The sequence below is a fragment of the Naegleria gruberi genome, assembly GCF_000004985.1.
Source record: "Naegleria gruberi genomic scaffold NAEGRscaffold_72, whole genome shotgun sequence".
Lineage (NCBI taxonomy): Eukaryota > Heterolobosea > Eutetramitea > Acrasida > Naegleriidae > Naegleria > Naegleria gruberi.
The window spans coordinates 211,560-224,647 of NW_003163255.1; the positions used below are offsets into that span (position 1 = coordinate 211,560).

The window sequence follows — 13,088 nt, forward strand, 5'->3', positions numbered from 1 at the left end:
AGTGGAGAAGAATTGTCAAAGAAAGTGATACTAGAGGAATCAAGTGTGTAAATGTAAAACATAAATCAGCAAGATACAGATTTGAATCATTAAATGATGAGGAGGAAATGAGTGGATTAATGAAAGGTGACCTCTTGCAAATATTCTCACAAATGGAAATAAGAACTTTTCCAGAATTTGAGGAAACTATTTTTCTTAACAGATCTTTTTTTAAAAAGTTATTCAATTCAAAAAAATTGGAATTATTGACATTACAAAATACTAATATTATTACAATTATTATTCCTGCTAAAGATATTTCACCAATTACAACACTGAAATTAATAAGTGTTCAAATGGAAGTTGAGAATTTAAGAACTATATGCACTAATTTACTAAATTTAACAGATCTAACATTAATTGATAATGGACTTGATTATAAGGCAACACTTGTATTGACCAAATCAAAGTTGACTCGTCTAACACATCTTACACTTCGTAATCGAATTGGAGATGAAGGTGTTAATCAAATATTGACTCAACCAGGAAATATTAGAACTTTGAAATATATTAACTTTGTTGCAATACCTCCAGAATCATCTCAAAAAGACAATATTTCATACATAGCACCAATTAATAGTTCAATTTTACCAAATCTTGAATATTTTTCAATAGATTTGGAGATGTCGACAAAATCAATTATGAATGTGTTGAATAGTGGTAATTCATGGAGAGAATTGACCTTTCTTCACTCACATTTAAATAGTGAATGTGTGAAACAAATTGGAAAAATTCATACACTCCAAAAACTTTGTTTTCAATCAAAATTGGAAGTAGATTTACCTTACAGATGTTTATTACCTCTTCAAAATAATCTCACTCATCTAGAAATTGGTCCTGTTGATAATAATACATTCTCTGAATTGAGTGAGGGTAACTTTCTTAATTTGAAATATTTATGCATTCTAAATACAAAACAAGGAAATGAAATAGATGAATATGTAATACGAAAATTCTGTGAAAAAGTTCAAAATCTAACCTATTTAGAGTTAAGAAAAGTAGTAATGAAAAGTGGATGTATGAATCACATATCCCAACTTTCAAAAATAACTGATTTACGAATTATTCAAACACATATTGATAGTGAAGGAATGAAATATTTATCAAGAATGAGTAACATGACAACATTATATTTAGGAAGTGAAATTACATTTGATGGTATTTCATATTTATGCAAGGGAAATTTACTAAATTTACACACTTTAAAGTTTACAAGAGTTCCTTCAGGCAAGTTCAAATATGACTCAAAGTTTACATCAAGTTTAGCTCATTCAAATTTTCCAAAATTAAGATATTTGAGTTTTTATTATGAATTTGATATTTATGCAACTGATATGTTACATTCTGGACCATCTCTGAAAAATTTGATACATTTAGAACTTTATTGGGTAGATTTAACAATTACACCTATTTTAGTACCTATAGTCAATAATCTGGCACCTAAATATCTGACTGGAATTGGAGGTTTTGCAGCCCTTAAAGCAAAAGTCATATCACAATTAAGACAACCAACAAAAATCAACTATTTGATTGCATATACAGATATACGAATTGATGAATTTATTTAACAATTCTACAACTCTTGCTTCTAACACTCTAGAGAATATCATAAAATCAAGATATAACCCTAGTACAAATTGCCATACCACAATCATTTCCAGTCCAACCAGCATTACAAGAACAAAGACACACATTTTCCGTGAGCATTGCATTGATTTGGGCACAACATAAGTTAGAACATCCAGGTCCAAATGATTTTCAGAAACGGATGGATTTTGGTTATATAGAAACCCAACAGTTCTCTTTAAAATTTGACAACAATGTAATTGAGAAATATGCAGTAATGTAGTTTAACAAATCTGTCTGCAAAGTTTCCAACAAATATCACATTAAAGAATTTATTGTTGAGGAATTGATGGAAAATATTGATCAACTAAATGCTTTGAAAGTAATTGGTCAACCATTTCACATGGAATCAATTCTGGATAGTAAACTCCCATTATACATCCAGTAATAGCTCCATATGTATCAGCATCTGCTCCAGTTAATACTGAAAATATGACAGATTCGAAACCTCTTGGTTGATCCTCAAATACCCATGAAGGTAATTGAGGAGGACATTCAACTTTTCTATCAAAGTTTACCGAATCAACTTTAGCAGAGTGATAAAGACACCATAAAGCAATCTTTAAACTCAAAACACTCCATCCTGAAATATTCTTGTAATTGAAATTGTATGGATTAAATGTTTCGAACTCTTTCAAGTTTCCTAAAACTTTCTTTTCTTCCATTTCTAATGCCTTCTTTCCACCATTATTCTTAATCCATTCCAAAATTATAGGATGAACCTTCTTTTCATTACATAATTGTTTAAAATTGAACCATTCACCTGTCTTTCCACATAAAATATTAGTAACAGTTTCAGTAGTAATAATTTCTAATGGTTTTTGATTTCTATACGATTCCAAAGCTCTATGAATTACAATTGAATGAACAATACATGGAAGAATTGCCTCAAATGTATAATGAGTAATAATAGAATGTAATATAGTCCATTCCAATATCTGTGAAATGTCACTACTCAATAATGGAATAACTCCATTTCTCATGAGAGCTCCATTTGAAGGTGGAGATTGATTTTCATTAAACAATTCCAAAGATCCACAACTCCAATAATTTTCCTTACTTTGTGAATGAGCTCTTTTAGCATATAAAAGTGATTTTCTTGTTGTAAAACCAACATCCTTTGGTTCCTTATTGAGCCATTCTAAAAATTTATCACAAACATGTTCTGGATTGAATTGAGAATTACACTCGTGAAAACTTTGTAAAATTGCCAAGGCCATCTGATGGTAATTTTGTAAATATTTCAATAATTATTACAATAAATTTACAATAACATACATCACTATCATCTGTTGATTCACCCTTCTTCCAAGTTAAATTAGCACACAATTCAAATGGCCATCCAGCTTTTTCACTCTTAATTAAATTTTGAACTTGATTTGGATGTTTGAATTCACTTGTGGATCCCAAACAATCTCCGATAATTAGTCCGAAAATGGTTGATTTTTTAATATCGGACAAGTTGGAAGAGAAATTGTAATAGTTTATCAATGGGATAGATGAGTCAGAGGAGGATGGAAAGAGCTTGCGAGTAGTGGTACTTGGATGTTGAGACATTTTTTTTTATGAAATTTTTATTGTTGTAAAATTCTTCTTTTTTTGTAACGTGACGATATCAAGTTCACAGTTCATTGATGTAAATTGTAAACTTCAATAATAATAATAAATCTTTCTGTAAATAGTTTATTCAACTGTTGATGTTTCTTTTTGATACATTGTCCAAAATCTATTCAAAACCCTTTTGATAATTTCCATTTTTGGTTTTACAACAGTGGAAATTGACAATGATACAGAATCTTGAAATTTTCTAATTCTATCATTTTCATTTGCTTCCTTTTCTTCAGTTACTGAATAGATTACAATTCCAATAACAAGAATCACCAATGAAACAACATCAAACATACTCAATTGAGATTCCAATGCTTCTCCTGCAATGAATTTCAATAAAAAGAAGAGATTTGAAAGAGCTAATCTGGAAACAGCTGCAATGACAGCTAGTGTTGAACTTCCATATTGGAAAACATATAACTTTCCAAAATTAGAAAATTCCAAATATGTAAAACTTACTTCTAAGGTTGCGTAGGTAAAATTAAAGAATATATCTGCCCAGAAAACAAGTGGAAATGATTCACATCTATCAGGTGATGATCCACCAACAATTGAATTAATTCCAACACTACATTTAATCCCATTCCAAATATAGGTATTTAAATCAGACCATGAAATTGAAACTGTTTGTGGAATTGGTACAAAAACAAATACAGATGTAATAATACCAAATAAAACTTGCCAAACTGAAACCCAATAATTAACTAACCATACATCCAATTTTTCCTTTTTTAAACATTTTTCCTTATATACATTACTTGCTGCTTGTGGAATATTGGAACAAAATAAAAGTAAAATCCACAACCAATCCATAGATGATGATGAAGCAATACTAGATGCATCTTCCTGTGCAAAAACTGGATATAAATTAATTATCAAACCACATAAAACAAGTAAAACTCCTGAAAAGTGAAAAGTATTGTAACGAGTGTGGAGGAATGTGAAACTCATGATAATGTTAATGAGAATTACGGATTGACTGAGCATGGTATTGAGACTACCACTGACATAGGCTGCTGGAATGGTTTGGAGTGTGTTTGTGGCATTATCTAGGAAGGCCATGATTACATACTTAATTTGGGAAGTACTATTTTTGGAAATAGTTGTAAAAATTAATAGTTTGAATTTGATACATACTCTCATTTTTTTTGTAATTTTACCTCTCCATATTTGAAATACAACAATTGGAGCCAAAATTACAACATACACAACATTTACCAAATTTGTCAACATGTAACTGTTACTAATTCTACCAAATATGTTACATCTTTCACTACTTACATGTAATTTTGAATTTCATATGTTAATCTCACATATAAAACAGTATCACAACTTCTAGCAATGACCATAATACATGTCAATGCATAAACAATTAGAAATCTCCACCATTTAGATTTCTTACTTGGCAAATTAACATCTTTTTGTGCTTCATCACTGCTTGTTTGCATGTTATCTTGATTATCAATATTGTCATCATCTTGAATTGAAGTGTTAATTGAGAAATCCTTTGCTAAAAGTGCAGTTTCTTCTTGAGCCATTTTTTATGTGTTTTGTTTTGATAAACTGTTGAAAATGGAGCAGTGAAATAGTTCTACGACGGAGTTGGAGTGAGAATAAGAAGGATATGTGTGTGAAATTGGTAGAATAAAGTGCATTTTCGAATTGGAGGAAGGAAAATCACCGAGAATCAAGTGCAAATACCATTATCTATTCTCATGGATATGGAAACAAGTATTATTCAGAACATGAATTCCATACCAAGATACTCAATATGATTCAATTGCATTTTAAGGAAAATAAGGTAAACTGTAAAATTCTTTCCTTAACAACAATCATTATTCGAAAATGACTAGTAGAATTACCATATATTACAAGGAAAGAGATAAACTTAAGATGCAATCAAACTTAGTATGTGTTTAGAAATTACTATATATGAATTGGCGCCAAATTTTCCCGTTCACTATCCCATCAAAAAAAATACAACAACGATATTTTAATGTTTGTTGACTTGTTCCGAGCATGAAAATTTTCATTGGAACCAACATCAAAGCCTATAAATCAATACATGTTCGGAAGAGATGATGGAAATATTAACCTGAGAGGGGTTCTATCAACAACTATCAACAACTTACTAAAACATCAACAACTTTATAATTGCTTCATAATAACAAAAGCAAAAAGAATTCAATTAATATATATATGACTAGAGTATCACCCTATATTGTCGATCATCAACAAGAACAACCGAATGCTGAAAAGAATGATGATGGTGGTGTTGGAGCAGCACAATTATTTTCTGATACCGCCGATAATGCTTCTTCACTAATGAGTAGTAGTGAATATTCGACAACTCATAAAAGTGTTTCCTTCTTTACTTCTATTAAATTTTGTTTAATATTGGCAAAGTTTATGGTTGTCTTGTTGAGTGTATCAACATTGTCTATTATTTGGATTAGTAGTTTTGCACCAACTGTTTCAGAATTAAGTAGTAAAGTGAGAGATTCTGAAATTAATGTAATTATTAAGAATACTGTCAATACATTGAGTGAGATTGCTCATGTTGGAAAGATAATGAGACAACAAGTTTTAAGTTATGGATATGGAATATCAGATTATTCAAAGGTTGAAGTTAGTATGTATGGAAATTATAAGGTAAGACTTGTTGTTGTTTTTAATTGTCAATTAATTGTCATTTATTGTAAACAACTAACATGTCATCATCATGAAACAACTTACATGTATAGACCTCTCAAGAATTATATGGTGGTGTAACTATTGCTAGTTATATTGGAGATCCATATAATAATTGTTTTGGAACAATGACATGGACATCTACTGCATCAGGAGCTGCCACATTTAACATTACACCAACTGATTTTCAAATCTTTTATTGTGCTAGTATGTCAGATAATGAAAGATGTATTAGAGATTCAACTCCAAATGAGGTGTTAGGATTCTATGATATGAAAATACTTATTGAATCATGTAATAATTATCCAAATGATGTGGTATTTACACCTAGTTTTGCTGATCCTATACTTCCTCAATATACTTGGGTCAGTATGCTTTCATGTGTACCAAGAACAACACCTGATGCATATGGAAATAAGTTTTCTCTCTATTATGGAATGGATTTGACAATTACTTCCATTTCTGATTTTTTGAAGAATAAGACTAGATCAATATATGGAGCTAGAGGATTCTTTATAGAAACCAAGTCAAGTTACCTAATTGCAGTTGATAGTGATATTCCCACATCTAAATCTCTATCAGATGGAACTATTCAAAGATTTACCATTTACACAATTGATGATAAGGAAGTAGTCATGTTTTCACAAACTATTCTCTCATCAATTGGATCATTAACAACATTAACATGTAACTCTCTCAATATTATATCAGATTCATCTCATTACATTCTTTCATATAGACTTTGTACAGATACTCATATTGATTGGGTTTTAGTTTATGTTGTTCCTCAATGGAATTACATTTCTTCTACAATTATTGCTGTCATTATTGCCATGATTGGTAGTATTTTAATTATTTGTATTGGTATCATTGTTGCTACATTTGTTTCTCTCAAGATTGTTAAACCATTTTATAGTTTAATTTGAAAGTGTAGCGAATATGAATTTGGATGAAATGTCAATAAGAGAATCTGGTTTCTCTGAAGTTAAACAACTTCAAAAACAGTTCATTTTCATGGTTAATCGTATCAAGTTATACAAGTCATTCATACCTTCACATTTGTTATCTGAAATTGAGAATAATTCTGCAGAAAATTTACCAATGATGGTAAGAGATGACAAGACAGCAAGTCTAGCAGAAGAATCAACACAAGTGGGAGAAGAACAATCCTCTATTACAGGTTCAAGATTTTCACATGATGATAGCCATAGACAGAGTTTTAAGAAAATCAAAAGAAGAATGGAAAATATCAATAGATTTGCATTATATCTTGAAACTAAATCTGTAACACTATTAATGACCAAACTAAGAGGATTGAATGAGTGGGTTGAACATCTTCTACCAAGTGAAACTGTCATATTATTAACTGATGTTTTTGATATCATGAATGGCATTTCTAGACTTGCTAGAGGTGCTCATTTGAGTCTTTTTGAAAATGATTCAATCATGTTGAGTTTTAATGCAGTTGGTCAAGAAGAATCAAATCATCAAGAGAAGGCACTTAATGCTTCTAGAATGCTCGTTGAAAAACTTTCAAATGTAAAGTCTACAAAATGGAGGAATCATCAACTTTTGAGTAAGAGACCAAAACTTGCAGATGCACTCAAATTCAATTTTGCCATCACTACACAAGAGAGTGTATGTGGTAATATTGGAACCAAAGATTCAAAATACTTTACAATTATGGGAAGTGGAAAGAATAATTTGGAAAACATGTTACACTCTTCTAGCTCATTAGATGTTCAAATAGTTTGTTCAGATAATGTTAAATTAGTTTGTGAAAATAGTTTCATGATGAGATTACTCTTTCCATTCACTTTCTTAAATGATAGCTCACTATCTAATAGACAAGATGAATCAATCACAAGAAATGGATATGTCTATCAAGTAGGTTCAGCACTTGCCACCTCCAATGATGATGAATGGATGTAAGTAACTTAAATTTAAATCAAAACTAACTCATTTTAAACAATAGGTATGAACTTGAAGATCAACAAAAGAAGAATATTTGGAATTTATATAATGAAGGAGCACAACTCTTCCAACAACAAGCATATGAGAGTGCATTGGAAAAGTTTGAAAAGTTCAGTAATGAAAATCCAAATGATAAAGCTGTTCGACACATGATTTCCCTTTGTAGCATTCCATCAACCAAATGAATCAGAGTTCTATAACACACTTGTTTACTTCTTTTTTTTAGAAGGAGGATCATCATCTGAAGAAGAAGGAGGTGGTGCTATTGTTGTTGGAACTACCAATACCTTTCCTTTTCTCAATCTCTTCAATTGAGAGGGAAGTCCTGGCATTACTTGCTCTGAAAAAGCAACACAATGATTCTGTTCAACATGTGTTTTGAGTTCATTCATGCTAAATACCTCATAAACATTTTCCTTACAAACTTTACAATATTTAACATTTGGAGAGACAACTTTAAAGGCATTTGATTTAAGTGGACATTCATATTCCCATTCACAATTCTCAATGAATTGACTATCCTTATCAATTCTAAACACCTTATCAATGGATGTATTGATCACTCTCTCTTTCAAAAGTGGTAATTCATTTGGAAATTTGTTTTGCAAGTGAGTCACTCTTCTTCTCATGACATGCATCCAATTCTTTATATTCAAAGTTTGTGAATAATTTGGAAAATAATGGAGAACGATAGGTTTCCAAATGACTTGTTGAACAACATTACACGATTCATCCTTCTTATAATTATCCTTGATAGCAATCAATTGAGCATCAATATTCTTCTTACTCAAATCTTTCTTTCTCTTTGCAATGGCTTCAACTTTTTCCACTGTCAAGTTGAAGAATACTTCCAACATGTTTTTATCACATCTTGCAAAGTTGTTCAAATCTCCAAGTGGAAGAAAAGCACCAACTGCAATGAGCATATCCTTGTTCAAAGAGGTTCCGTTCAGTGTGGATGCCATTTTTTTGGATTTTGGATTTTTAGTGTCATGCTAAATTTCAAATCTTACAATTATGGCATGTATTAATTGGGCATGTAACCCCTCATCTTGTTAAAATAATCCTTTTTATTAAGAAAATAAATTCTCATTCATTCTCATTCCACCAATGAAGCAATAAAATCATTTTGATCCACTAATCGTTGTTGTAAATCTAATAAATCTTGTAAACATAAAGTTTCAACATTTTCAAATAATTCAATTGGAATATTTGTTTCATCTTTTTCAATAATATTTAATAAATCTCTTCTCATAACATTTATATTTGGTAAATTTAATTCCAATGGAGCAGATAGACTAATATAGGAATCAATCATTTTCAAAGCCTTTTCTTTTCTATCCTTTTTAGGTAATTTTTTAAATTTTTGAATATCAGTCCAACATAATACTGGTTCAGGTGTATAACTTCTACGTGCAAAATCTAGAAATATTGAATATGTTTTTGGATCTTTAAGTAATATTTCAGTTGTACTAAATGAAGTAATATTTCTATTTTTACTATTTATAGAAAATAATCCACCATTTCTAATAAAATCCAATCTAATATCATAACATACAGGTAATACAACACATACAAATATTTCAAATACACTTCCTGCTAATAAAACTAATAAGTAAGGTACAAAATAATCAACTAATTCAGCAATTATAGGAATACTTCCCAAAACAATAAATAAAATTACTAAAAATGGTTGAACAATAACATGTACAAGTGTTTCCTTTTTAATATTCCATGTATCTCTATCTGATCTAATACATAATACTAATGTAATCCATTCAACTATATAATAAACTAATGCTTCTGCTATAATTATACCAAACATGGCACTAGATCCAATACATCCATATGAGAATTGAAAAAATCCAGGAATTACAAAGAAATGAGGTTCATTTTCATTTTTAGTATTGGAATGAATAATTTCATCAATTCCACCTAAAATTATCCAAAATAGAATTTGACTAAGAAAACATAAAAAATAGGCTGAAATTACAAATGTATGACTTGTCATGAATTGATAAAATTTAAATATTCTCCATTCTTTTTTTGTTATTAATCTCTTTTCTATATTATTTTCATTATTTTCATTATTTAATTCTATATTAGTATTTTCATTATTATTTTCATTGATATTTAATTCTATATTATTTTCATCATTTAATTCTATAGAATTAGAAATATGAATACTATTATTTAATTCAATTTCTTTTATATTATTTTTTAATTCCATATTAGTAAGTGATATTCCATTTTTAGAATTAATAATTAAATAATTATCATTATATATTCTAGTTTTAAATAAATTTAATTTATAACTAAAATATAATTTTAAACATCTACAAGTGACAGGTAAACTAGTTAATGGACCAGCAACAAAGAAACTCAAAGTATATAAACTACATGGAAATACCTTTCTTCCAATAATTATTCGAAGTGAAAATATGACAACAAAAAAACAAGATGAAAGCATTGTTAAAAACATGTGTGAAATACTTCTAGCTTGAATATTACCTGATTTACGTTTCCAAATAATTGAAATTGATGTGAAAAATAATAAAAAAAGATAAAATATTAGAAAGGCTAACATTAATGCGAATGATACATTAGTATCGGGACACATTTGATTTTCAATACTGGGATTTAATTCTCTACTTAGACCTATTGTAAATAATATTGGATGACAATAAGTTGTTGTCGTGTTATTAGTAGTGGAATTAGTAGAATTACTATTCGAAAGTGCAATAATATTACTATTCGAAAGTAGTTGTTGTGCGATAGTTTCCAGCATCATTTCTTGTTGATGATGAAGTTGTGATTGTGTGATGTTTTTTTAAAGTGGAAACAGTCAACACAGATGATTATGATATTTCTCCACAACAATATGGAAATGCAACTGTTACAAGAGAGAATCTCAACTAGAATTGGCAGAGCCTTTTAAAGAAAAATTATGGCGCCAAATAATGATTTTGGTTTGTTCGAAAAATATTGTATCGCATTGTATCAAGGCTAATGATGATGGTGATGGTGTTAAATAGATATCATTTCTAAATAGATGTCAGGGAATTTTGCATCTCATCATTGAAACTTTCCATATCATTCAAAATGGAAATTTGTAATATTCGGATATGATTATTTAATACCCGAAATCCGAAACACCTTCCATTTAAATTTCTATAAATCGAATGAAATCCAATTTCATTAAAGCCTTAACACTTCTCATTGACCAATGTAATATAAATAATAATTAAATTAAATGATAATTAATATAAAATGAATTTAAATAAATAATAATAAATAAATAATATAAATGAATTTTTGAATAAATTTAAAATTTAATGAATACCAAATACAGAATGTAAAACCAATGACATGAGAGTAAGTGAAAAAGCAGATAAACAATGAGCTTCATATCCTTGATAAAGTGCTAATACACCTTCTTCTCTAATAATTTTTTTAGCACATTGAATTGTATTTGTAAATTTTCTATCTTCAGATTTTTTACATGCTTGTAATTGTAATCTTCTACTAATAGTATCTAATGGATAAGCTAATGCAGATGCACTAGCAATACATAATTGTGCTAATATAATTTCAGATATTACAATACTCCATTGTGACATGTTGTCAAAATAGAGTGATGGACGAATATTTCTCAATATTTGATAAATTAATGAAAATGATTTTCTATAAATTAAACCACCTAATATATAAGTAATAAATCCATGATAATGTGATACTAATCCACTTTCATTACTTCTCTTAATAAAGTAATCAATTACACCTGAATATTGTTTTTCATTATTATGAATATTATTATTACCATCATTCTTATTCTTATTATTATTATTATTAGCACCACCATAATTTAAATGATGAACATGTTCATCTACCAATAATATTGTTTTACATTGTTCTAATGGATAGGAAATGATTGAATTAATAATTGAGGCTAAAAGTGGAGAGTTTGAAATATTGGTAAATACAAATCTAGACACTGGAATGGTTGAATAATGAACCAATAAAACACTTGCTAATTGTGCTGAAAAACCTTTCCATAAACTGAGAATACCTTCTTGTTTAATTATTTTAATTCCACAATCTATTACATTACTACTATTACTGGTATTATTATTATTAGTATTATTAGTATTATTGGATGATGATGATTTTAATGATGATGGATCGGAAAGGCTTTGTTTAGTAGTATTGGTAGTAGTTTTAATATCATTTTGTGTTTGAAGGATAATTCTAATTCTATTGAATGGTGATGATATGATGGCACGTGAGATGGGACTAACAAGTCCAATTAATTGTTCACTTAGAATGGCTGATGCTGATAATGTAAATGTTGTTGACATTTTTTTCAATCAATTTCAATTATAAAAAGTTGCACAAAGCCTTCAATTTTATTATTCACAAGCCTTGATGTTGTTCGTGATGATATGGTTTAATCATCTAAATAACTTATGTTGAACAATAATGGAGAATGGAAGTCCGTATCATTTTCATCCAATATTATCATTTGCAAATTGAATTGTAATTCATCCAATTAAATATTAATATTTCTTTTTAATAATTTATTTTCTTTCTTTTGAATTTGGTTGAATTGAAACATTTTCATCTTGTTGTTTACGTTTCCTCTTTTTATTACTATTATTATCAACGTCAAGATTACCATTTATATCAATTTCATTCAATTGATCATTTTCATTCATGATATCAATAAATTGAATGGATAACATTTTTTCAATTAAATCATCTCTCATACAAATAGGTAATTGTTTAAATTTTTGTAATAAATTTAAATATTTATAATTTTCAATTGCAAAATTAATTAAATTAATTCTTAATTGTTTAAATAAATCCAAATCAACATCATTATATAAACTTTTAATTAAATCATAAAAAGATTCAATTGTAATATCTATATTATTATATACTAATTCATATAATTCATTCATTTCATGTTCATGTGATTTTTTTAATACTTGTATTACTATATTTGGTGGAATTGGTTTTATTATTCCATAACAATATTCAATTATATATTTAACTTCTATTGGATAGATATCTTGTTGACTTGTTTCACTTGATTTACACCAATTACCTGTAAAATAGGCTGAAAATATGTTGATGATGATGATAATATT

General features: G+C 28.6%; 8 protein-coding genes across 8 annotated transcripts; 2 read left to right on the plus strand and 6 right to left on the minus strand.

Moving 5' to 3' along the window:
• Positions 1 to 107: 107 nt before the first annotated feature.
• Positions 108 to 1,607, plus strand: NAEGRDRAFT_74692 (uncharacterized protein; the record flags this gene model as incomplete). The annotated part of the gene is made up of 1 exon (XM_002670321.1): positions 108 to 1,607. One exon carries the CDS (start codon positions 108 to 110, stop codon positions 1,605 to 1,607), a length of 1,500 nt encoding a protein of 499 aa, XP_002670367.1.
• Positions 1,608 to 1,937: 330 nt separating this feature from the next.
• NAEGRDRAFT_74693 (uncharacterized protein) lies at positions 1,938 to 3,222 on the minus strand (the record flags this gene model as incomplete). Its single annotated transcript, XM_002670364.1, has 2 exons — positions 1,938 to 2,885; positions 2,944 to 3,222. The coding sequence occupies 2 exons, from the start codon at positions 3,220 to 3,222 to the stop codon at positions 1,938 to 1,940; spliced, it is 1,227 nt and encodes a 408-aa protein (XP_002670410.1).
• Positions 3,223 to 3,348: 126 nt separating this feature from the next.
• On the minus strand, positions 3,349 to 4,811 carry NAEGRDRAFT_74694 (uncharacterized protein; the record flags this gene model as incomplete). The annotated part of the gene is made up of 3 exons (XM_002670365.1): positions 3,349 to 3,693; positions 3,733 to 4,360; positions 4,555 to 4,811. The coding sequence occupies 3 exons, from the start codon at positions 4,809 to 4,811 to the stop codon at positions 3,349 to 3,351; spliced, it is 1,230 nt and encodes a 409-aa protein (XP_002670411.1).
• Positions 4,812 to 5,472: 661 nt separating this feature from the next.
• NAEGRDRAFT_74695 (uncharacterized protein) lies at positions 5,473 to 7,896 on the plus strand (the record flags this gene model as incomplete). Its single annotated transcript, XM_002670322.1, has 3 exons — positions 5,473 to 5,925; positions 6,018 to 6,879; positions 6,932 to 7,896. The coding sequence occupies 3 exons, from the start codon at positions 5,473 to 5,475 to the stop codon at positions 7,894 to 7,896; spliced, it is 2,280 nt and encodes a 759-aa protein (XP_002670368.1).
• Positions 7,897 to 8,147: 251 nt separating this feature from the next.
• Positions 8,148 to 8,903, minus strand: NAEGRDRAFT_74696 (uncharacterized protein; the record flags this gene model as incomplete). The annotated part of the gene is made up of 1 exon (XM_002670366.1): positions 8,148 to 8,903. The coding sequence occupies one exon, from the start codon at positions 8,901 to 8,903 to the stop codon at positions 8,148 to 8,150; it is 756 nt and encodes a 251-aa protein (XP_002670412.1).
• A 134-nt stretch (positions 8,904 to 9,037) lies between these two features.
• On the minus strand, positions 9,038 to 9,949 carry NAEGRDRAFT_74697 (uncharacterized protein; the record flags this gene model as incomplete). The annotated part of the gene is made up of 1 exon (XM_002670367.1): positions 9,038 to 9,949. The coding sequence occupies one exon, from the start codon at positions 9,947 to 9,949 to the stop codon at positions 9,038 to 9,040; it is 912 nt and encodes a 303-aa protein (XP_002670413.1).
• A 1,321-nt stretch (positions 9,950 to 11,270) lies between these two features.
• NAEGRDRAFT_74698 (uncharacterized protein) lies at positions 11,271 to 12,296 on the minus strand (the record flags this gene model as incomplete). Its single annotated transcript, XM_002670368.1, has 1 exon — positions 11,271 to 12,296. One exon carries the CDS (start codon positions 12,294 to 12,296, stop codon positions 11,271 to 11,273), a length of 1,026 nt encoding a protein of 341 aa, XP_002670414.1.
• Positions 12,297 to 12,515: 219 nt separating this feature from the next.
• On the minus strand, positions 12,516 to 12,899 carry NAEGRDRAFT_74699 (uncharacterized protein; the record flags this gene model as incomplete). The annotated part of the gene is made up of 1 exon (XM_002670369.1): positions 12,516 to 12,899. One exon carries the CDS (start codon positions 12,897 to 12,899, stop codon positions 12,516 to 12,518), a length of 384 nt encoding a protein of 127 aa, XP_002670415.1.
• Positions 12,900 to 13,088: the final 189 nt, after the last annotated feature.